Source organism: Leptodactylus fuscus, chromosome 3, assembly GCF_031893055.1.
Source record: "Leptodactylus fuscus isolate aLepFus1 chromosome 3, aLepFus1.hap2, whole genome shotgun sequence".
Lineage (NCBI taxonomy): Eukaryota > Metazoa > Chordata > Amphibia > Anura > Leptodactylidae > Leptodactylus > Leptodactylus fuscus.
The window spans coordinates 131,401,036-131,423,990 of NC_134267.1; the positions used below are offsets into that span (position 1 = coordinate 131,401,036).

At 40.9% G+C, this 22,955-nt stretch overlaps 1 protein-coding gene across 2 annotated transcripts in view; it reads right to left on the minus strand.

The window, feature by feature from the left end:
• Positions 1 to 22,955, minus strand: part of COL19A1 (collagen type XIX alpha 1 chain) — a 661,532-nt gene that overhangs the window by 368,014 nt on the left and 270,563 nt on the right. For both annotated transcript variants that reach the window (XM_075268349.1, XM_075268350.1), the window contains exons 17-18: positions 11,485 to 11,514; positions 10,474 to 10,518 (exon numbers count right to left, since the gene is read on the minus strand). In XM_075268349.1, the coding sequence (XP_075124450.1) occupies positions 10,474 to 10,518; positions 11,485 to 11,514 (75 nt within the window). The remainder of the gene's footprint in view (positions 1 to 10,473; positions 10,519 to 11,484; positions 11,515 to 22,955) is intronic.

Below are 22,955 nucleotides of genomic sequence, written 5' to 3' on the forward strand. Positions count from 1 at the left end.
TTACACAAAATTGTTAACATTTAAGATTGCATGCATTTAGGTTTCTGAACATTTGACATCATTATTCCAATCCCTCTAACACAGTGCACTTGTTACAGTATCTGCCCCACTTGCAAAGATATTGCTGTCAGTTTCAGTACTGATAACACTGCAGTGTCAGAGAGGACAATCTCGCAGCTCAGCATATTCACTGGGTGGTGAAGAGTGCCCCCCAACAGTACAAGACTATATAAATGTACTGTAAAAGAGACGTTCCCTGCTGTCCAGCATTGACCCTGAGCTGTGAGGCTGGCCCCTATGAAACTAACAGCACTGATATCTCTACACCCTGGACAGATACCGACAAAAATGTGAAAAAAAATTCAGAGGGACAAATACCAGCAAAAATTCAGTGCACTACAGCTTTGCAGCAGTATATATCACACACAAGGACATGAAAGATATTACTGTTTTGACAATAAACAGTAAGGCTCACCTCCTCTATCTGTTCCATGTATTTGAGAACCATTATGCTACTATTCATGTGCTTCACCTCAAGGATTAAAGTACTGTTTTTGTTGCCATTTTACAATTACTCTACTTCTGAAGGTGCACCGTTTCTTTTTATAGATACATACAAGGACATATGTTATGAGTAAATCCTATAATTCAGATCCTCTTATGCTGCTGTTAGAGAGAAACTCACAAGGTTCATCTGTGCCAATTACTTATAGTTGTTACATATAATACTTACTGTACAGTCAGCCAGTCAGGTCTTTCTCCAATTTCAACACCAGCTACATTTTATACAGATTTTAATTTTGGATTTCATCAAGAACAGAACTTTGTCTGGCTTTTTCTACTTTCAGTAAGCCCTGTTAAGTCTTGCTTTTCACAAATTTTGCTAGAATTACTAATATAAAGTTATTAAACTGCAGGGCTATTTTCAGTGAGTGGTTATTTTTAGAGATGAGCGAACAGTAAAATATTCGATTTTCGTTTCGAATAGCCGATCAATATTCCACTATTCGAACAAATATCGAACCCCATTATAGTCTATGGGGAAAAATGCTTTGTTTCAGGGGATCCCACCATTCGACTCAGGAGAGTCACTAAGTCCACTATCACACCCCAGGAAATGATGCCAACACCCTGGAATGCAACTGGAACAGCAGGGGAAGCATGTCTGGGGGCATCTAACACGCTCAAGTCACTGTATTACCTGTCAGCTTGCGATATACGGGAGCTGACTTTTTCCCATAGGAATGCATTGACCAGCGTTGATTGGCCGAATGCCATACATAGTACAGCATTCGGCCAATCAACGCTGGTTCTGCCGGAGGCTCGTCTGTGAGGAGGCAGAGTCTAATTTCGGACCAGAATGGAGACTGCTGTGGACCGATCTTAGACTCCGCCTCCACCGGCAGAACCAGCGTTGATTGGCCGAATGCTGTACTCTGTATGGCATTCGGCCAATCAATGCTGGTCAATGCATTCCTATGCCGAGATGTAGCAGAGCTGGCCATGCACTCAGTTCGACTACTCCGAAGATGCAGCCGAGCTGAGCGCACGGCCAGCACTGCTACATCGGAGATGAAGCAGAGTTGGCTGTGCGCTGGGCTCGGCTACTCCGGAGATGCATCCGAGCTCAGCTTATGGCCAGCACTGCTACATCGGAGATGAAGCAGAGCTGGCCGTGCGCTGAGCTCAGCTACTCCAGAGATGCAGTCGAGCTCAGCACACGGCCAGCACTACTACATCGGATATGAAGCAGACCTGGCCGTGCGCTGAGCTTGGCTACTCCAGAGATGCAGCCGAGCTGAGTGTGCAACAGGGTTCAACGCACCCTAACCATCGCAACTATAAAATACCTGCTACACAATGTCTAATCACTAATCACTATAACAGTCAATAGATACAAAACAACAAGCTAGCAGGATTACTAGAGTAAACATTGTTATAATGTAATATGAAGGTAAGTGCTAGATAAATCCAATAAAGCAAGGGTAAAGAAAGGGGAGTGTGTGCATAAACGTAGCTATATTATAATTAGTAACTACCATACATTGGATGTATCCCAAGTAACTAATACCAAACAGGAGGGCTGATGGAAAATGCTGCTGATAAACTAGATAGACAACTAATGGATATAGGTTAAAGAAAGGAGGCATATGAAATAAATTCATATACCCCAAACGGCCTGATATTCGATCGAATATCAATTTGATCGAATGCCGTTAACTCATCTCTACTTATTTTATATTGCAAATGGGATAGAAATATTAATAAAAAAATCCAGTATCACTCTTGTTCCACTTCTATCTCTACAAGTATTGGGAATTATTAGCATTCTTTGAAAATTTGAGAATGCCATGGTATCAAAATCTACACTAACACCAATGGTGGGTAACAACACCGGTGTATATAATGGTATGAGGATCTCACATGCAGTGCATAGACACCATGTCACTGGGCATTATTACTGAGAAATAATCTGAACCTATTCATGTGCTGGTATATGGACTTCTCCAATTTTTCCTTACCATTTTTTTTTTTTTTTTGTAGGAATTTTACTTTTCTGCATTATTTGTGGGCTAATGTTAAAGCATCATAGAATGGATGAACTCTAGAGATCTGAGTCAATCATCTTATAATATGAACTGCATACATCAAACAGATTTTACCCACAGGCTACATTTACCTTCACATATCGATGTTAGTCTTCTATATAGCACAAACTTATGTCCACATAAATATTTTAAGAATTTAGTTGTTGATAAACCTTTTACTACAATAGATTTGTGGATAGAAACATTATAAAATATTAACATACTACATGTATTCTGCTTTGGGGAACATAGTTTTATTAGTGTCTTATTAATAAAGAGGAACCACAAAGTGAAAACACTGGTCCTTCATCCTTTCCGTTGTCTTCAGATTTATTATCATTACTAATATTTATTATCAATCTTTGGCACATTATTTCACGCATTATCCATGTTCAATGTAGCAGGGCTATATTCAGAGCAGGTAAAATGTATTCATATTATTAACAGCATGTTTTGGACATGTTTTAGAGAATATTTCCTGTAATGTTATTTTGAGGTACACAAAATGTGGAGCGAGAGGATTTACACCTTAGGTTAAACTTATACGGCAAATTTTCAGGTTACATTTGCCAAAAATCAGGATAAGATCTAATAATAAAAAAAAAAATAGGGCAGACTGACATGGATAATGGCATGAATCTGAATATTTGGTGAAAACAAAAAGAAGCAAAGTACCCATCAAAATAGAACATTTTCCAGATTTTATCTCAATATATTTGTTACATATTCTCTCAATTATCATTTAAAAAAATAGGTTCAGAACCTTTAAAGGTCTATTGCATTAGGATAAGCCTAAAACCTGTGCATATAGTCCATCAGGGCATAGGGATGTAATGAATGGGGTCCACCACTCCATCTCCATGAGACAGAATGGACAGACTCTCTTTAAAGGGATTGAGGGAGGAATATGCAAATCTGTCTCCCAAGATGTAAATAAGGAGACAGTGCCTCTGTTATGCTGCCCTCTATAGGAAGGACCCTGAACATCATGCCCGACTTTCCCAGAAACCTTTACTGCATAATGTGGGATTTTTAATAAGTTAGTTTCTCCGCTATGGACAGCCGTTTCGGTCTGGGTGGACCTCATCAGCGCAGTGTAGAGAGAACTGACTTGGTAGAAGTGAGAGGCTGAGAGACCAGATTATGGGGATAATGTTCCTCCTTAAGGAGAAACCACCTATTAGGTGTGTGGAGACTTATACAGCCATAGTCGCTCAACTGCAAGGGAACATGGGAGAAATATGCAAATCTGTCTCCCAAGATGTAAATAGGGAGACAGTGCCTCTGTTATGCTGCCCTCTATAAGACGCACCCTGAACATCATGCCCGACTTTTCCAGAAACCTTTACTGCATAATGTGGGCATGATGTTCAGGGTGCTTCCTGGGATTGTAACATTAAAGATACTTTTCACCTATCCATATGTTTCAGGATAAGTGTCAGAATGCTGGATCTCCAGCAATGAGGATTAAAAGTCCCCCATGACTCCTTGTTATAAATGAAGCACTGATGTACCTAGTGTAGGGTTGTTGATGACTGTGTGTATTGATGGGCAGTCCCTGTACAGAACTGAGGAGACTAAGGGTCAGTTCACATGTAGGAATTTGCCATGGATTTGAGGGAGGATTTCCCCCCCCCCCCCCGAATCCAGGAGAAAGATTCCTTCTGATTCCACCTCCCATTGTTTTCAATAGGAGGCACAGATTGCAGGAGGACACGGAAAAAAGTAGCTTGAGACTCCCTCCTGATTAGGCTCATTCATCCGGGCCTAGTGAGCAGAGGGATGCTGCGACGGAATACTCATGCATTGCTAGCTGGCGCGAAAATCCTAAGGGGTTGTCTTTTCAGATAACTATATTTTGGAACTTTACACATCCTAGAAAAGATTTCCAGTTTTTATATTCCTCAGAATTGTAGTTCTAGCCGTAACAAAAGTAAATAAATCACCCAGTAATAATGAAGTAATAATTGGGAAGGTTTGGTACCTGGGGGGTAGGACTCACAAAATTGTATTGCCAGCTGCATTGGGGTTGTGCTCCCCTAATTCACACTAATTCTAATAATCACAGAATAATGCTACACTCTTCAGGTCCCATAGCAGCCCACAAGGATTTGCCAGCATAATAAATTCAACTATCATTCACATTTCTTATTTTAGTTTACCAATACCTTGTTTTTTCTTGGATTTTATAAGTAGGTGACTGTAAATGGAAAGCAAAGTCTACATTACCTAAGGGGCACTTGAACGGTTTGAATAAACATCTAGTGTTGTTTTGTATGTTCTTGTTATACTACAGTAAATTTAATGAGGTTCAGCTGTTATAGAATCTAATAGAAAGAATTAAAAATCTGCAATTATTATGAAAGCTTTTTAAAAGAAATTGCTTATGAAAAACAGGTGGACTAAAACATTGCTAAGTACTTAATGTTATGAGGAGAAGACCTTTCATTCTTTCTAAATAGTTTTGAATTAAAACTTTAAATGTAAGAACACTAAAGATTATTTCAAGGCAAAATAAGAGAAATTTTTCTATGTTGTCCTTTTTTTGAAACACTATTTTTTAAGCTACATTTTCATTGCGAAATTATAGAAAGTCACATAGTGGGTAGAGATGGGTGAACTTCACAAGATTTGTTTTAACAAATAATCATGAGGTTTTAGCTCTCTGGTTCATTTTGGTTCCTAACTTGTGTGTCATAAAACAATAGCGTTATTATTATACTGTGGGGTCTCCTCGGACCCAAAAGTATAATAAGTGGAGGCCCAGGCAAGGTGAGTAAAAATAAACTGTTATATTCACCTCACTAAGGTTGGCATTCTTATAGTGTCCGATGATCACCTGGTCTTCAGGTGTTCTCTTCCAGAGTTTGGCTGATGTCACACATCCTGGGGTAACCACTGAGGCCCAATCAGGATGCTCTGACCCAGAGCCAAATCAGGGAAACAAACCCCAAAAGTTTCAGGTTCAAGTTGTACCTGAAACTTTTGAAAGAATTCCCTCTGTAACGCATACGATGTTCAATTAAGCCTCTGATCTCTGTTGCAGATGTCGTACTGCACTTAGAATGATGCTACACACTTGGTGGAACTGCCCTCTCCTACGCCCCTTTTGGCATGAGGTCCACAGAATAATACAATTGTTCACTGGAGTCGCTTTAGAAGAAGACCCAGCCCCTCTACTGCTCTCTATATTCCCCCACAAACTTCAGAAGTACATTCGAAAACTGGATGACTTTTTACTGGTGAGATCACTCATACCCACACAATGAGAGACCACATCTCTTTCTGTCAGGACGACCTGGCTCCAGGAAATGGTTTATATCAGGAGCATGGAAAAACTGTACATCGAACTCAGGTTGAGTGATGCCACACACCAGCGAGTATGGCTTTTGTAGAACACCATTTATTGCTCTACCTCATTTCAATAGTCCTTATTCTCCACCTCCTCTTGAATGTACACACCCTACCAGTCTGCTGTCTACCCCCTCTATTTCCCACCTGGCCTCCTCCACAGCCTCTTACACTCTCCCATATATATAGATGTCCACTCTCCTGTTGAGAGTTGAATGGTTTTTCTATTATGTTTTGTATTCCATTATTTGAAATGTATGCCACTCTGCTTTCAGTGCATTCAGCATCCTCCCTCTCCTGTCCTAATGTAATGCCTTCCCAATGCACACAATATTCTTTTTGGAATGCCTTTTAACCCCTTCCTGACATCCGCCGTAATAGTACGGCACATGTCAGGTGTGTAACTATGGCGACCGACCAGGAGCTGGGCGGCCGCCATAGCTGCTGGGTGTCTACTGCTTTAAGCAGTAGACAACCTGCTCTAATGCCTCCAATTGGTCCCCGGACCGATCGGAGGCATTAACCTTTCCGGCGCCACGGTCAAAGGCGCCGGAGGATTCTATTTTCCCGGCGGCGCATGGGCGCCGCCATTTTGCCGGTGATCGCATGCTCCAGGGCCGACGTCACGTTGGCATGACAGCCGGGAGCCTTTACAAGGCTCCCCGGCCGGTCTGCAAGCTCTTTCTTTTGCAGGCTGGTCTATGCAGCCTGCAAAAGAAAGGATGATTTTTTGCAATGCATTGCAATGCATTAGCATTGTAATGCATTGCATTAGTGATCAGACCCCCTGGGGTTCAACACCCCTAGGGGGTCTAATAAATGCAAAAAAAAATTTAAAAAAGTAAAAAAAATATAAAAAATATATAAACAGTATTAAAAATTCAAATCACCCCCCTTTCCCTAGAACATATATAAAAGTAGTTAAACTGTGAAACACATACATGTTAGGTATCTCGTGTCCAAAATCGCCCGCTCTACAAATCTATAAAAATATTTTTCCTGTTCAGTAAACGCCATAGCAGGAAAAATAGTCAAAAGTGCCAAACCCCCATTTTTTCACTGTTTTGATTCTGATAAAATTTGAATAAAAAGTGATCAAAGCAATAGCATTTCCCAAAAATGGTAGAACTAAAAAGTACACCCGGCCCCGCAAAAAAAGACGCCCTATGCATCCCTGTACACTGACGTATAAAAAAAGTTATGGCTGTTGGAATATGGCGACTTTTAGAAAAAAATATTCTTAACACAGTTTTGGATTTTTTTTAAGTGGTGGTCAAAATGTAAATAAAACAATATAAATTTGGTATCCCTGGAAACGTACCGAAACACAGAATACAGGGGACATGTCATTTTGGCTGCACAGTGAACACTGTAAAACTGAAGCCCGTAAGAAAGTCGCAGAAATGCATTTTTTCTTCAAATCCACCCCATTCTGAATTTTTTTACTGCTTCCCAGTACATTATACAGAATAATTAATGGTGGCATCATGAAGAAAAATTTGTCCCGCAAAAATTAAGACCTCATATGGCTCTGGGAGCGGAGAAATAAAAAAGTTATGGGGTTTAGAAGGAGGAGAGTCAAAAACTAAAAACAAAAATCAAAAAATGCCATCGGCGGGAAAGGGTTAAATGAATATTTATAATATTGTAACAATGCAGTGAACCACATAGCAAGCAGGAGTTGCCTGGCACAACCTAAATCCAGAGGTTCACTTCAGGTTATATACCAATTCAACTTTATGAAACAAGCATCTGTCATGAAAATATAGTTTTTTTTATGTCTTTGGAGCAGGCATTGTAGAGTCACAAGCTAAAAATATTCTAATTTATTTTCCTGTTATTTTCTTCTATTAACTAACACGGTAGCTGTCTTAAATGTTATCTATGTACCAAAACAAAATTAGAGTTTTAATACAAATTTAGCAGTAGCTTGGTTGACATTGTCACCTGATAAACTCTCCTGAAAATAAATGGTCAAATACCTTACTCTAACTCCAGTTTTTAGGCTCATTGCGAAAACAAGCTGTTATCCATATTCTAATACCGATGGTCTTTAAGGTTAGATCTATAAGTGTCTGCTATCTGGGACCCCACAGTAGCAACAGTAGTAACATGTCAGAAACCATGCTGTTCACTTGATGTACAAACAGTAGTGTTGGCTTTAGGTACTGCAGTGCTGTCACATAGATTTCAATGGGGCCCTATATGGGCTTATACTCCAGTTCCTCATAAATAAATAATAAGGGACAAATGAGTTTATTGGGGAGCTGCCTATGATTGTTTAATATGCACATGCCCTGGTCCAGGTCATCTAGGAACACTGCATATTCAGCCAACCTGCTGGAGTAAACACAGATGCTGGGGATAGAAGTACGTAAAACTGGATTTATCACAGTGGCTATTAAAGGCAACCAATCCCCTCCAGCTCTCCTCCTCGAATGGTGCACAGCTGAAGTAGCCTGCTGTGGATCTGGTGGTGGCACTGGTGTCTGCCCCCAAGGCACGTCCTAATGGAGTTCAGACCTCCTGAACCTTAGGCGTTCCATTGCATATGATGCAGGAACAAAACTCAAGAGACTCAAAATTGCAGGAAAATGGTAAACCCACAACTTTACTTGAATATGGAAGCAAGGTTAGAATAGTTAACAGTGATGGAGATACAATTGGAAATGCAAAACTTTACCACTGTGCACTTGATTTTGTATGCAATTTATTCAATGGAAACACTATCATTACTATATATATATATATATATATATATATATATATATATATATATATATATATATATTTTAAATTGTGATCTGTAATTCAAGTTATGAATAAAAGAAATCAACTAATGCTTAAAATAAAAGAAATTAATCTTTCTTTTCCTGAATATAGGTTCAGTCTCCTCCTACGTCTCCTATGTGCTTGAGACGTATCAAAACACTATACCCCTACCCATAATGGTCCAGCCTAGTTAAGGAAAAAAAAACGCCTTTTACATACAAACTGCTACTGAAATACAGTATACACAATATTACTAATATCAAAGGCACATTTTGCACTGTCCAGTGGGATGCTGCACATGCACTGCACTATTATGCACATTGATACAAGAAAACACTGCAGAACTTTTTAAATGCGGTCAGTAAATATCATAACATTCTATTGCACACTCAGTACCCTACTGGCGTGATGAAGCAGTGCTGAATGTGTGTGCTTAGCACACACATTCAGCTCTACTTCATCAGGCTAATAGAATGCATTGGCCAGCGCTGATTGGCCAGAGTACGGAATTCGGCCAATCAGCGCTGGCTCTGCTGGAGGAGGTGGAGTCTAAGATCGCTCCACACCAGTCTCCATTCAGGTCCGACCTTAGACTCCGCCTCCTCCAGCAGAGCCAGCGCTGATTGGCCGAATTCCGTACTCTGGCCAATCAGCACTGGCTAATGCATTGTATTGGCGTGATGAAGCAGTGCTGAATGTGTGTGCTTAACACACACATTCAGCTCTACTTCATCGGGCTAATAGAATGCATTGGCCAATCAGCGCTGGCCAATGCATTCTATTAGCGTGAACTGAGTTTGCACAGGGGTTCTAGTGCACCCTCGGCTCTGCTACATCAGATTGCTACATCTGATGTAGCAGTGCCGAGTGTGCATCAGATGTGTAGTTGAGCAAAACTGACTCAGCACTGCTAAGTCTCTGCATTCGCATAGGAATGCATTGGCCAGCCTTCGGCCAATCAGCGCTGGCTCTGCCGGAGGAGGCGGAGTCTAAGGTCGGACCTGAATGGAGACTGGTGTGGAGCGATCTTAGACTCCGCCTCCTCCAGCAGAGCCAGCGCTGATTGGTCGAGTTCCGTACTCTGGCCAATCAGCGCTGGCCAATGCATTCTATTAGCCCGATGAAGTAGAGCTGAATGTGTGTGTTAAGCACACACATTCAGCACTGCTTCATCACGCCAATACAATGCATTAGCCAGTGCTGATTGGCCAGAGTACGGAATTCGGCCAATCAGCGCTGGCTCTGCCGGAGGAGGCGGAGTCTAAGGTCGGACCTGAATGGAGACTGGTGTGGAGCGATCTTAGACTCCGCCTCCTCCAGCAGAGCCAGCGCTGATTGGTCGAGTTCCGTACTCTGGCCAATCAGCACTGGCCAATGCATTTCTATGGGGAAAAGTTAGCTTGCGAAAATCGCAAACTGACAGGGATTTCCATGAAATAAAGTGATTTATGCCCCCAGACATGCTTCCCCTGCTGTCCCAGTGTCATTCCAGGGTGTTGGTATCATTTCCTGGGGTGTCATAGTGGACTTGGTGACCCTCCAGACACGAATTTGGGTTTCCCCCTTAACGAGTTTATGTTCCCCATAGACTATAATGGGGTTCGAAACCCATTCGAACACTCGAACAGTGAGCGGCTGTTCGAATCGAATTTCGAACCTCGAACATTTTAGTGTTCGCTCATCTCTAATTACTAACAGTAGAAATTAATGACTTTGGTAATTTATATATAATATGGATAATACATATATAATATTGACTTACTCTTTGTCCTTCTTTTCCAGGTGGGCCTTCAGGACCAGCAATTCCCTAAATATATATAATAAATGTCATAAATAAAGTTTAAAATACATTACATGATAACTCACAAATGTTGTAAATGATGAATCAGATAGGTATAACTGCAAAGCAAATTTAAAGGGAGTGTGTCAGTGGCAAAATTCATTACAAACCTAGTCGCAGTACCATGTAGTGGTGTATGTACAGTGTCCAATATGCATCTGATATTCCGCTTTGGAGCCGTATTTTCATGTAAATTGTTGTTTTGCTCATATTCAAATGCATTGAAAAATGTATTTGCACAAGAATCTAGAACTGAGACAAGGCTAAGTCTGGAACCAAAAGCACATTCTCCTAAAGGCATAAGAATAAAACAGTAATTTACATGAAAATGGGAATTCAAAGCTGAATAAAAGAAATATATTTGGAAAGTGTAGAGTCACGTAGCCAGGGTTACACTCCCAGAAGTTGCCATAAACTGGCTCACAGGGGAACTGTACATGGCACATACAGTTAGGTTGGGTAAAGCATCTCAAACAGTCTACAGTATATGTCTATTCAATACATTAGGTAGGTTATTTAACAAATTTAAGACCTCATGATAGAAAAAACTCCAAGGTATTGACTAGACAGCAAGCCACAGTTTTATGACTTTTCAAATGTTGGCCAAGTAATAGCTGTATGTAGCTGTAAATTGAACCCCAGAATGAATGTTACTGCTAAGTCTTAGGTGCCACAGTCTGACACTCCAAACAATTTAAGACTTCTGAACTGAATTAAGTCTGTCATTGTATAACTAGTAAGCGGTTTGTTATTCAGGAGTCTACTAAAGTTAGGTAACATATAATCAAAATAATGGCTAAATACATTTAGCTTAATTTACCAATTTGACAGGAGAAAACAACTTTGAGTCTAAAAATAAGATGTTTTTATGGGAAAGAATGTTATCAATTTAACATATTAAATTACACAAGTATATGTAAATCGTACACTTACCTTATCTCCTTTTATGCCACTTGCATAAATCTAAATGGAAAAAGATAAGGATAAATTAGCTTATTTACATAACGTATTTGATGACTATGCAAATTGTCGTGCTAGGTTTCTTGTTTCAAATAAACATTTAGTAAATAGCAGCCCACTATCTTTGCACAATTTTAATGATAAATGACTAGTGCATTTACTTATAAAGGAGTTGTGCCAAGTCTACTTATCCCCTAACCTCCAGAAAGGGGAAAAAAATGCAGTTTTATGGGGATCTGACTCTCACTAGTCTACAACTGTTCTCAGGTTTGGTGAGTAAGCCTAGAGGTTAGAGTTCCCCACGTATGATAAAGTGATGGGATATTTTAGCAATATGCTATGTATTTATAGTGCACATCAATTTGGAAACTTGCATTTGCAGGAACAGTAAAATAATTTATGGCTCTGGTATATTTCATGACCCTAGCAACATTTTCATCCTAAATCCAGAGATACAACCAGCTGAAGACATAGTCAGGAATGCAAACTTTAGATGCAGCGTGAACTCCTATGTCTTCAGCTGGTAATAACTCTGGTTCCATCATAGCTAGAACTGCAATCTTGGTGGCATATGAAAGCTGAGAATCTTACATTTTATATGACATCATTATTGTTCTACCTGGTATAAAAACAAAAATATAGCTACTTGAAGTAACCACCTTGCTAGCCTCAGAAGTTTACTATACTCCAGGGATCTTTAGTACTGTATGGGAATGCAACGTCAGTGTTACCTTAACAAATGCCACATCTGTGTAGCAGAAGAATAGGAAAAACTCAAAATGAACATATTTTTAGGCTTCCATCACATAAGCCGTATAGAAAATTACCGGATACACATGCTAGAAACATTCAAAATTTTAGCTATTATTGTTTGACTGAATTTTTTTTCTTGCCTTTTTTTTACATTTCTGTATTATGCAACAGATTAATCCTAAAGGAAATTATTGCTTAGATATCACTGTAACTGTTTGTTTGTGTTTGAAAAAAAGACAATTTTCAGCTTATTCCCCTGTTCATCTTCAATTTTCTAGCTTTAACTACACTCTGAAGAATTGAAATACCAAACATAAGTTTAATAAATTTATCTCAAATTCATGAAAATATTGCTTTAGCCTTGTTTTTCTGAAAACTCTAGGCAGTGACAACAACAGTCATATAGGTATAGTAATGTTCATAAGATTTACTGTACTATGAATAGGAAGATCTAGAGGTTACTGCTGCTAATTTTTGCATGCCCCTTTATCATATCCTCCAGTATCCTCATAAAGGTATCAGCAGCCTCCATTAGTTATCTATAGCTCTTGCCCATAACTCATATGACTTTGCTGCCTGCATAGACTGTTTTATGCTATGTTAGCTGTTAGAGTGCGTCAGAGCCACACCAGGTTGTAGCACTGGTCATACCTCATGTGTTCTCATAGGATTTGCCAGTGACCAATTTACTAGAAATATAGTAAGTGAACCGAGACAGGGACTCGGACAAAAACCTGAGGATGTAGTTTTTTTCTACAATTACAGCAAAAGTATTTCACAACAATTTGCTTTTCCACCTCCACTCATGTGTTTTTGCACTCAATAATGATTTCAGTTTTCACCATGGTTATTAGTAAATCTGGTCACTGAACAAGTTTATTAGTAAAGACAAGTGGATTATCAGAATATTTTGGATTAAAGTATTAACATGCAGAGTTACATGTAGATTTTAGACCCAAAATATTGCTGGGAATTTTACCCATCACATTGGATCTGGAAGATCTGTCGTTTTTTAGGTTTTTGTGTGTTCATGGGCTGACAAGAAAGTCTTGGGAATCTGAATTGCATGAATCTTCACTGTTTAAGTGCTTTGGTTTGCATGTTTTTGCCTAATATGTAAGTGCTTGTTCACAAAATATTAAGAATATTGATAATTTGTATTAACAGATGCAAAAATACTGTGAAAACAAATGCATTTGTATATAGAGTAGACACATTTACCATAACAGAGCTGTCTTGTGGAGACCAAGCATGTCCGTATGTACTATTGTGGCATATGGACTTAAATGAAAGGTTCACCTCCATGACCATAAACATAGAGATTCTCTAATAAACTCCAATTCAGGAAACTGCAGGAAATATATCTGACCAGGTATGCTTTCCTTGATGATAGCCAATCATTAACGGCTTAGAGAAGCTAGACACACAGTAATCATCCAGCTTCTATTCCAAAAGGGGTTTTCATAAGACAACACCTTTAAATGGAGTCTACTATCATCAAAACTGTTTATACAGCACTTTCTAAAAATTCTAAACACTTATGCAAATAAGATGTTTGGTGCACTGAGAGCATCGACGTTTGATATTGTACCTGATTTCACATGTAGTCACTGTATAACAGGACTTGTCATTCTTTATGCTAGAGGGTCCCCGGGTGGTGAACTACAGGTGCCCAGCCAGGTATAACCATGTCCCCTGAGTGCAACAAACAGCTCTTTCACATTCAGAATAACAGTTGATTTTCTTACCATTGAGATTGCACTTTGATTTCAAGGGGACCTTTCACCACTTGGGGCCCCTACGGTTTAATACACCGCTAGAAAGCCGACAGTGCGCTGAATTCAGTGCACTATCGGCTTTTCCTTTCTGTGCTCCCGGTGAAGAGCTATCGGTGCCGGTAGCATAGCTCTTCACCATCACAAGGGCATTTCTGACAGTCTGCCAGGAACGCCCTTCCTCACAGTATCGCCTATTGCTGAATTCAGCACACTGTCAGCTTTTTAGCGGTGTATTACACTGCATGTGCCCCAAATGGTGAAAGGTCCTCTTTAAGGAAGTTATGTCCACTATGCCACTAACTGACCTTTTACCAGCACAAAAGAGGTTTAGAAAAAATTTTAGTGGTGGTAAACTCCTTTTAATCTTAACATGTGTCAAAAGTTTTTGAACGTAAAAATAGCTCAACAGCTCTAACACTGCATAAATCTCCAGGAGATTCATAGGAGACTTCCTAGACCTCAATAATTTATAAATTGGCGTTCACTATCTTATATAATGTCTTTATAGGCTTTCAGGAAAAAAAAAAAAAACATTGTATGCTGAGGTGTTGCTACAAACAGGGTCGGACTGGCCCGCCGGAGCACCGGGGAATCCCCCTGGTGGGCCCCAGGCCCCGACTATATATTGCTGCTCATTTTATTTAAGAAAAAGCATAGGCAGGGGCCTGATCTGCACAGGGTCGGACTGGGCCACCGGGTAGGCCCCGAGCCTTGACTGTCAGTGCTCATTTCCTCAATACAGAAGCACTGGTCAGGGGCCTGATCGGGATGTCAGGGGCTGGTTTGGGCCCCTGTCCAGTGCATTTGCATTGATAAACTGAGCACTGCTAGTGGCAGGGGCTGGATCAGTAAGCTCGGGGCCCCAGGCTGCTGGCAGCGCTGTAATGAATAAAGAAGCACGGCTGCCGACAGTTTCCCAGGGCCCTGACACTTACACCAAGGGGCCTCCTGCCAGTGCAATCTTAGGAAGCGATCTCTCTGCAAGCCGGGACTTTCCCCCTCCCCCCTCCTCTTCAGAGTGAGTCATCGCTTACATCAGCCCGTGTGGGGACAGAGGAGTCTGCTGCTGCTGCTTCACAAATGTGAGTATATTTTTTTCTTTTTTTTTTTTGTAAAATGTAAATGTATATGTGTACATGTGTTTAACCCTTAAGTCCTATCATGGTGTCTATCATACACCATTACCATACACATATCACTATGATAGACACCATGATAGTACTTAAGGGTTAAAGCATGTGTCTTGTATACTGTGTGAGGACTGTATGTTTGTATACGGGTATGTGTGTGTATATACAGTACGCTATAATAATGTGTGAGTGTATGTATATATGTGAGTATATATAGTATATATGGTATATGAATGTATATAAATGTGTATATGCTATGCTAATTATATATATTTATACACTCACCGGCCACTTTATTAGGTACACCATGCTAGTAACGGGTTGGACCTCCTTTTGCCTTCAGAACTGCCTCAATTCTTCGTGGCATAGATTCAACAAGGTGCTGGAAGCATTCCTCAGAGATTTTGGTCCATATTGACATGATGGCATCACACAGTTGCCGCAGATTTGTCGGCTGCACATCCATGATGCGAATCTCCCGTTCCACCACATCCCAAAGATGCTCTATTGGATTGAGATCTGGTGACTGTGGAGGCCATTGGAGTACAGTGAACTCATTGTCATGTTCAAGAAACCAGTCTGAGATTATTCCAGCTTTATGACATGGCGCATTATCCTGCTGAAAGTAGCCATCAGATGTTGGGTACATTGTGGTCATAAAGGGATGGACATGGTCAGCAACAATACTCAGGTAGGCTTTGGCGTTGCAACAATGCTCAATTGGTACCAAGGGGCCCAAAGAGTGCCAAGAAAATATTCCCCACACCATGACACCATCACCACCAGCCTGAACCGTTGATACAAGGCAGGATGGATCCATGCTTTCATGTTGTTGACGCCAAATTCTGACCCTACCATCCGAATGTCGCAGCAGAAATCGAGACTCATCAGACCAGGCAACGTTTTTCCAATCTTCAATTGTCCAATTTCGATGAGCTTGTGCAAATTGTAGCCTCAGTTTCCTGTTCTTAGCTGAAAGGAGTGGTACCCGGTGTGGTCTTCTGCTGCTGTAGCCCATCTGCCTCAAAGTTCGACGTACTGTGCGTTCAGAGATGCTCTTCTGGCTACCTTGGTTGTAACGGGTGGCTATTTGAGTCACTGTTGCCTTTCTATCAGCTCGAACCAGTCTGGCCATTCTCCTCTGACCTCTGGCATCAACAACGCATTTCCGCCCACAGAACTGCCGCTCACTGGATGTTTTTTCTTTTTCAGACCATTCTCTGTAAACCCTAGAGATGGTTGTGCGTGAAAATCCCAGTAGATCAGCAGTTTCTGAAATACTCAGACCAGCCCTTCTGGCACCAACAACCATGCCACGTTCAAAGGCACTCAAATCACCTTTCTTCCCCATACTGATGCTCAGTTTGAACTGCAGGAGATTGTCTTGACCATGTCTACATGCCTAAATGCACTGAGTTGCCGCCATGTGATTGGCTGATTAGAAATTAAGTGTTAACGAGCAGTTGGACAGGTGTACCTAATAAAGTGGACGGTGAGTGTATATGTGTGTGTGTGAGTGAGTATATATGAAGGTATATGTATGAGTGTTTAGGTAACTGTTGCAGTTTTTGGAAATCGCAGCACTTATACCTACAGAAACACCTACAGTGTCCCTATAGGTATAATTATTATTATTATTATTTATTTATATAGCACCATTAATTCCATGGTGCTTTACATTTGGGGGTTACATACAATACACAGAATATACAGGTAGATATAATGCTAACAATGACCGACTGGCACAGTGGGGTAGAGGGCCCTGCCCGCGAGGGCTTACAATCTATGAGGGAAGGGGGGTAGAGACAGAAGGAGAGGGGGAGACTGTACAGATGGCGGTGCGGTGATAGTGTTATTGGAGGTTGTAGGCCTTCCTGAATAGGTGAGTCTTCAGGGCCTTCTTGAAGCCTGTGATTGTGGGGGTCAGTCTTATGTGTCTTGGTAAGGAGTTCCAGAGTATGGTGGATGCACGGGAGAAATCTTGGAGACGGTTGTGTGAGGAGCGGATGAGAGCAGAGCGGAGTAGGAGGTCATTGGAGGATCTGAGGTTACGTGTGGGCAGGTAGCGGGAGTTTAGTTCAGAGATATATGGAGGGGACAGGTTGTGGATGGCTTTGTATGTTAGTGTTAGTAGCTTGAACTCAATTCACTGGGCTATAGGTAGCCAGTGGAGGGACTGGCAGAGGGGAGCAGCTGGTGAAGATCGGGGCGTGAGGTGGATTAAGCGAGCAGCGCAGTTTAAGGTGGACTGGAGGGGGGTGAGGGTGTTAGCTGGGAGTCCATGGAGAAGGGTGTTGCAGTAGTCTAGGCGGGAGATTATGAGGGCCTGGGCAAGCATCTTGGTAGTTTCCTGGGTGAGGAAGGGGCGAATTTGGTGGATGTTCTTGAGCTGGAGGCGGCAGGAGGTGTTGAGGGCTTGAATATGTGGCTTGAAGGATAGGTCAGAGTCCAGGGTTACCCCAAGGCATCGGGCCTGCGGGACAGGGGTAATTGTGGTTCCATTAACTTTGATAGATGGGTCAGGTGGAGGGGCCATACAGGATGGGCTGAAGATGACAAACTCTGTTTTCTCCATGTTGAGTTTGAGAAAGCGGGGGGAGAGGAAGGAGGCTACAGCCGCTAAACAATCTGGAACTCTGGCCAGCAGGGAGGTCATGTCTGGTCCAGAGATGTATATTTGGGTGTCATCGGCATAGCAGTGGTACTGAAAGCCATGAGATTATATGAGTTGGCCCAGGCCAAGGGTGTAGATGGAGAACAGGAGGGGTCCTAGGACGGAGCCCTGGGGGACACCTACAGATAGAGGGCGTGGTGAGGAGGTGGTGTGCGAGTGGGAGACGCTGAATGTGCGGTCGGAGAGGTATGAGGAGATCCAGGAATGGGCCAGGTCTGAGATACCAAGGGATGAGAGAATTTCTAACAGGAGGGAGTGGTCAACTGCGTCAAAGGCAGAGGAGAGGTCGAGGAGGAGGAGGAGGACAGAGTAATGGCGCTTGGCTTTGGCGGTTAGCAGGTCATTGGTGACTTTTGTTAGGGCAGTTTCAGTGGAGTGCCGGGGTCTGAAGCCTGACTGAAGTCTGTCAAAGAGCAGGTTGGATGAGAGATAGGAGGAGAGTTCGGAGTGGACATGCTGCTCAAGAAGTTTTGAGGCGTACGGGAGCAGTGAGATGGGACGATAGTTGGCAGGAGAGGACGGGTCGAGGGACGGTTTCTTAAGTATAGGAGTGACAGTGGCGTGTTTGAAGGCTGAGGGGAAGGATCCATTGGTTAGGGATAGATTGAAAAGATGGGTTAGGGCTGGAGTAATGACTTCAGCGAGCATTATCAGGAGGGGAGGGGGCGTTCCTCCCCGATCTCACAGTACAGTGCAATAGGCGCTGCTGGGAAGAAGGACGTTCCTGACTGTAAGAAACGCCTTTCTGACAGTGAAGAGCTACGGTACCGGGACCGATAGCTCTTCACCGGGGGCACAGAACAGGTAATGGTAACATTTCTAGGAGCCATGCTGATCACTTTCCATACAGAGTGTAGCAATAGGTTTAGGTAGTATGTTGTTGCACATTGTATGGCAGGTGAGCAGCATGGCTCCCGAGATGGTATTACCTTTAGCCGCCCTGTCTCGGTATCACTGGTCTGCAGGGTCCTGGTGGTGGGCCCCTAGAAACAATTCCACTGGTGGGCCCTAGACACCCCAGTCCGACCCTGGCTACAAACCTAGCATACTCTGTCTGTATGTAGCACAAATTTTTACAGAAATATGTTTGTGAGCAATTGTTATATAACATCTGTAACCTATTACTTACTAAGCAAATCTAAAATGAAACACAAAGTATGTTTTCTGCATATAGGCCAGATCTGTACCAGCAGCAATAAAGACAAATGACAACTCTGCACGGCAGAACATGGCCACATCACCATTCTGGTAACTGCTTTATGGCAAGTAATGATATTATACTCATGAGCTAAATATGCTATTAGATTTCCATGCCACCGAAGAGAAATTACTGGTGTGAGAAATCATTAAGGGAAATACTTATGATGAATGGGAACAACTACAATGTTTCATGTGTTTCAAGAATGATAACATAGAGATAAGACAACAATATATAAATGTGTACACTGTTGTCTCAAGCTGGACACTGGCATTTATTTTGTTGTTGACAGATCCAATTGTTTTTCAGTTCATGGTTCTTGGGGTGAAAGGATCAGATATGTTAGATATGATTTTCAATAGAACTATATTGTTCACTCCTGAGATGATGCTGAAAGTCATTTACTCCTTGTCTACATCTAGTACTGCTATATTAGCTATGTTTGGCTTAATTTTGAGTTTCAGTCGGCACTTGACTGTAGTGCTTTATATTTTTCAAGTTCATTACTGTCCTGCAATCTGATTTACAGATCACTTTTTATTGTGTTTTTCTTCTGTTACTGTATTTTTACAGTTTTTCTTTTTTTTTTTTTTTAAATGCAGCTTGTGAGCCCCATATAGGGATCACAATGTACATTTCTTTTTTTCCCTATCAGTATGTCTTTAGTGGAATGGGAGGAAATCTACGCAAACACGGGGAGAACATACAAACTCCTTGCAGATGTTGTTCCTGGCGGGATTCAAACCCAGGACCCCAGAGCTGCAAGGCTGCAGTGCTAACCACTGAGCTACCATGTTTCCCCCTGTATTTTTTACAGTTTTCTGTATCCAAAATGTTAATTAGGCTCTCTGGTGTCCCATGAGGTGGTCCCATGTTGTCTGCTTTAGTCCAAGACAGCCAAGCTGACAGTAGAGAATAATTAAAAGATTAGCTGGTGAAACTTACAATATCTATTGTTCAGAAACTATGGGGGCTGGAGAAAAAAATTCCAAATGCAACAAAATGGCATTTGTTGAAGGATGAAAACAATTGGTGTTAGTTCATTTCCATAAAATTCCAGGAATATGGTGAACATGCAAATTGATATATCATCCATCTCACTGGACTATAGGCTAGTAGAGTTCAGAAAAATCAATAGGAATTCCCGCAATAATTAGAAAACTAGGAGAACTTAGAGAATCAAGAAAGTACACAGGCAGATTACTACTCAAATTCAATGGAGATAGGATAAGGACTGTGGCAATCTGTGCTTTTTCTTCTGCTGCTGCTGTTTCTTACACAGACAGCTAAGCCTTTCACTGCTAATAATCTAATTCTGTCTGTCTATTGTGCAATAGAGCAGTTTCATCTTTATGCACATTCTTTAAAGATACTTTTTTGAACCGCTTTCCAACATCCACTGTAATAGTATGGTGGTTGCCACTTCTGTAAAGATGGTGGCCACTCTGCTGCTACGTGGCCGCCATAGCTGTACAGTGGAGACCTGTAGCTAATGCTGTGATCAGTGCCCACTCTAATTGCAGGCTAGGATCCCCTAATGTAAAAAACAACCCCCATACCTTTGTCATTGAAGACCAACTCCCAAGCGTTGAGATCGCGGGAGACGACCTGTTCCCATGGCAACTGGAAGCCTTCTGAAGGCTATAGGGATATTACTACTGAAGCTGGTCCTAAAAGTATTCTACACTATGTTTTAGGTCAATTTAAGGTATAGTTTATAACAAACTTGTTGGACCAAAAACAAATCTTGGTCTCGAACCACCTGAACCCAAAACAAAATAAATCTTGAAAGGTTTGCCCATCTGTAATTATCACTCATTTTCTAATCATTAATAATTCATACAGAATTTTCTAGTTTTTAAAAATAATTTGAGTGTGTTGCAAGAAACCTTCAATGCCATTCCGTTGAAAGTAACACAACAACAAACATCATACATATTTTTGATATAATGGGAAGCCAATAAAGAAGAAGCAATTGCTAATTATTTGTACTTATACCAATTCTGAATAGTGGACCAGTCCAATGAAACAAGTGATCTTTTCATGAAATTGTTGATGCATATACAAGTGCTATCATGCTAGTTTTACCAGAGAGTAGCTAGATAGAACCTAATTGACTAACAGTAGGATAGTAACACTCACTTTATAGCCCACAGTAGTAGCATTTATTGGTTGACACTATAAATCAGCAGTGTGTTCCAGATCAGCTTTTAGCTCTTCCAATTGTTTTCAGATATGCAGAATATATAGTAGGTTATGTTTATGAACAAACATTTAAACCAGAAACACTGATAAAAGCTAGAAAGTAGCCTGAGCATGTAGTATAGCCATATGTAATATATGAATATTTTAATCATATGATAGAAGCGAGGTTAGTGGAGGATACTTCTTTCTCGAGCAACATCAGCCTGTTTTCATAGCTATTTCTTTCCTTGCCCGCTTCAGATATGTCCCATTGTGCAGTATTCTTTTCTCACCTGTCTTCCTGAACCAATATAAAGAATCAGATGCAGCCATCTCTATAACAATAACTGAATAATGAGTAGTTTGATCTGTCCCTGTAGAGCAATTAAAACTCTGTGGCAGATCTGTGCATTGAGCCCATGAAATCTTTGCCTTAATTAACTCCGAGACTGCCTGAGATTACTCTCAACAGGAATTCTGTGGACAGAGATCTTCAACAAGAGCTGACATTATGGACCGCACGCATTCTTACAAGGAAATCAATAATTAAGAATATTAGAAAACAAACTTTCTTTTAAAAAAGTTAAAAGAAGCATTTTAGCAAAGACAAAAATTGATTGTATGTAAAAACCTTAAGAATTTGCTAACAAATCACACAGGAAAGGCACCAGGAAATCTTTATAATAGAAAGTACCAGTTGATGGATGGTACTAAACAGACAAAGGTCGAGTAAACAGATGTAGATGTGTCAGATGGGATTTTATGTTGTCACATCTGTTGCAGAAATTAAGCATGATGTATTAAGGTCTAGAACCCATAACCATTGTGCTATTTTGTAAATATATATATATATATATATATATATATCCCAGAAAAAGTAAAAAAAAAAAAAGTATTTCACTTACAAAAAACAAAATAATGATAATAATGGAAGCAATTATGATGGTAAACATGCTGACATTTCAGAAAACAAGACAACGTTACGAATGAAAAATTATTCCAAACAAAAATGTGTCAAAATATTCTGAGCTGATTAAAAACAAATGCTTGTTCTCTGATAGCACTAATAAAGATTGGGAAATGTGTCAAAATATTTTTGCGAATGAAAGTACATTATGCAAGGACCTACTCCTGACGTGTGAATAAGGCCTAACATCCCTGGGATGTCAGCTGTAGGGAATTTGCTGCACTTTTCTACCCCACTAGTAACTCCCAAATAAAGTGGATCATTATAACATATGATTATAAGAGTGAATAAAACAGTACAAATTAATAAAAATGGATTCCATGGAAAAGAAAACCTTTTGCAGTGTCACCTGGGCGTTAGTGAAGCACTGAAGTAATTACTCGACCGCTGAAAACCTACCCCCTCTAGGGTGGTGTCACGTGATGTACCTTGACCCGCACCCATTCCTAGGACTGCAATTACTCCAACTTGTCAGTAAATGAAGCATCAGTTCATTGCAGTTGTAAGTAATGACTGGTGGTGAGGTTTTGTGGTTACCAGTAATGATATGAAGTTGAAATGAATCAGGGTTTTACTATAGCTATACTCCATAGGACCGGTGAGGTTTTGTGGTTACCAGTAATGATATGAAGTTGAAATGAATCAGGGATTTATAAGCTATACTCCATAGGACCTGTATATCTCTGTGCGCAGTTTGATGGACTCATGTCTGCTGGCAGTCAGGGCCAGTTTTAGACATAGCGCAGCCCTGAGCAAAATT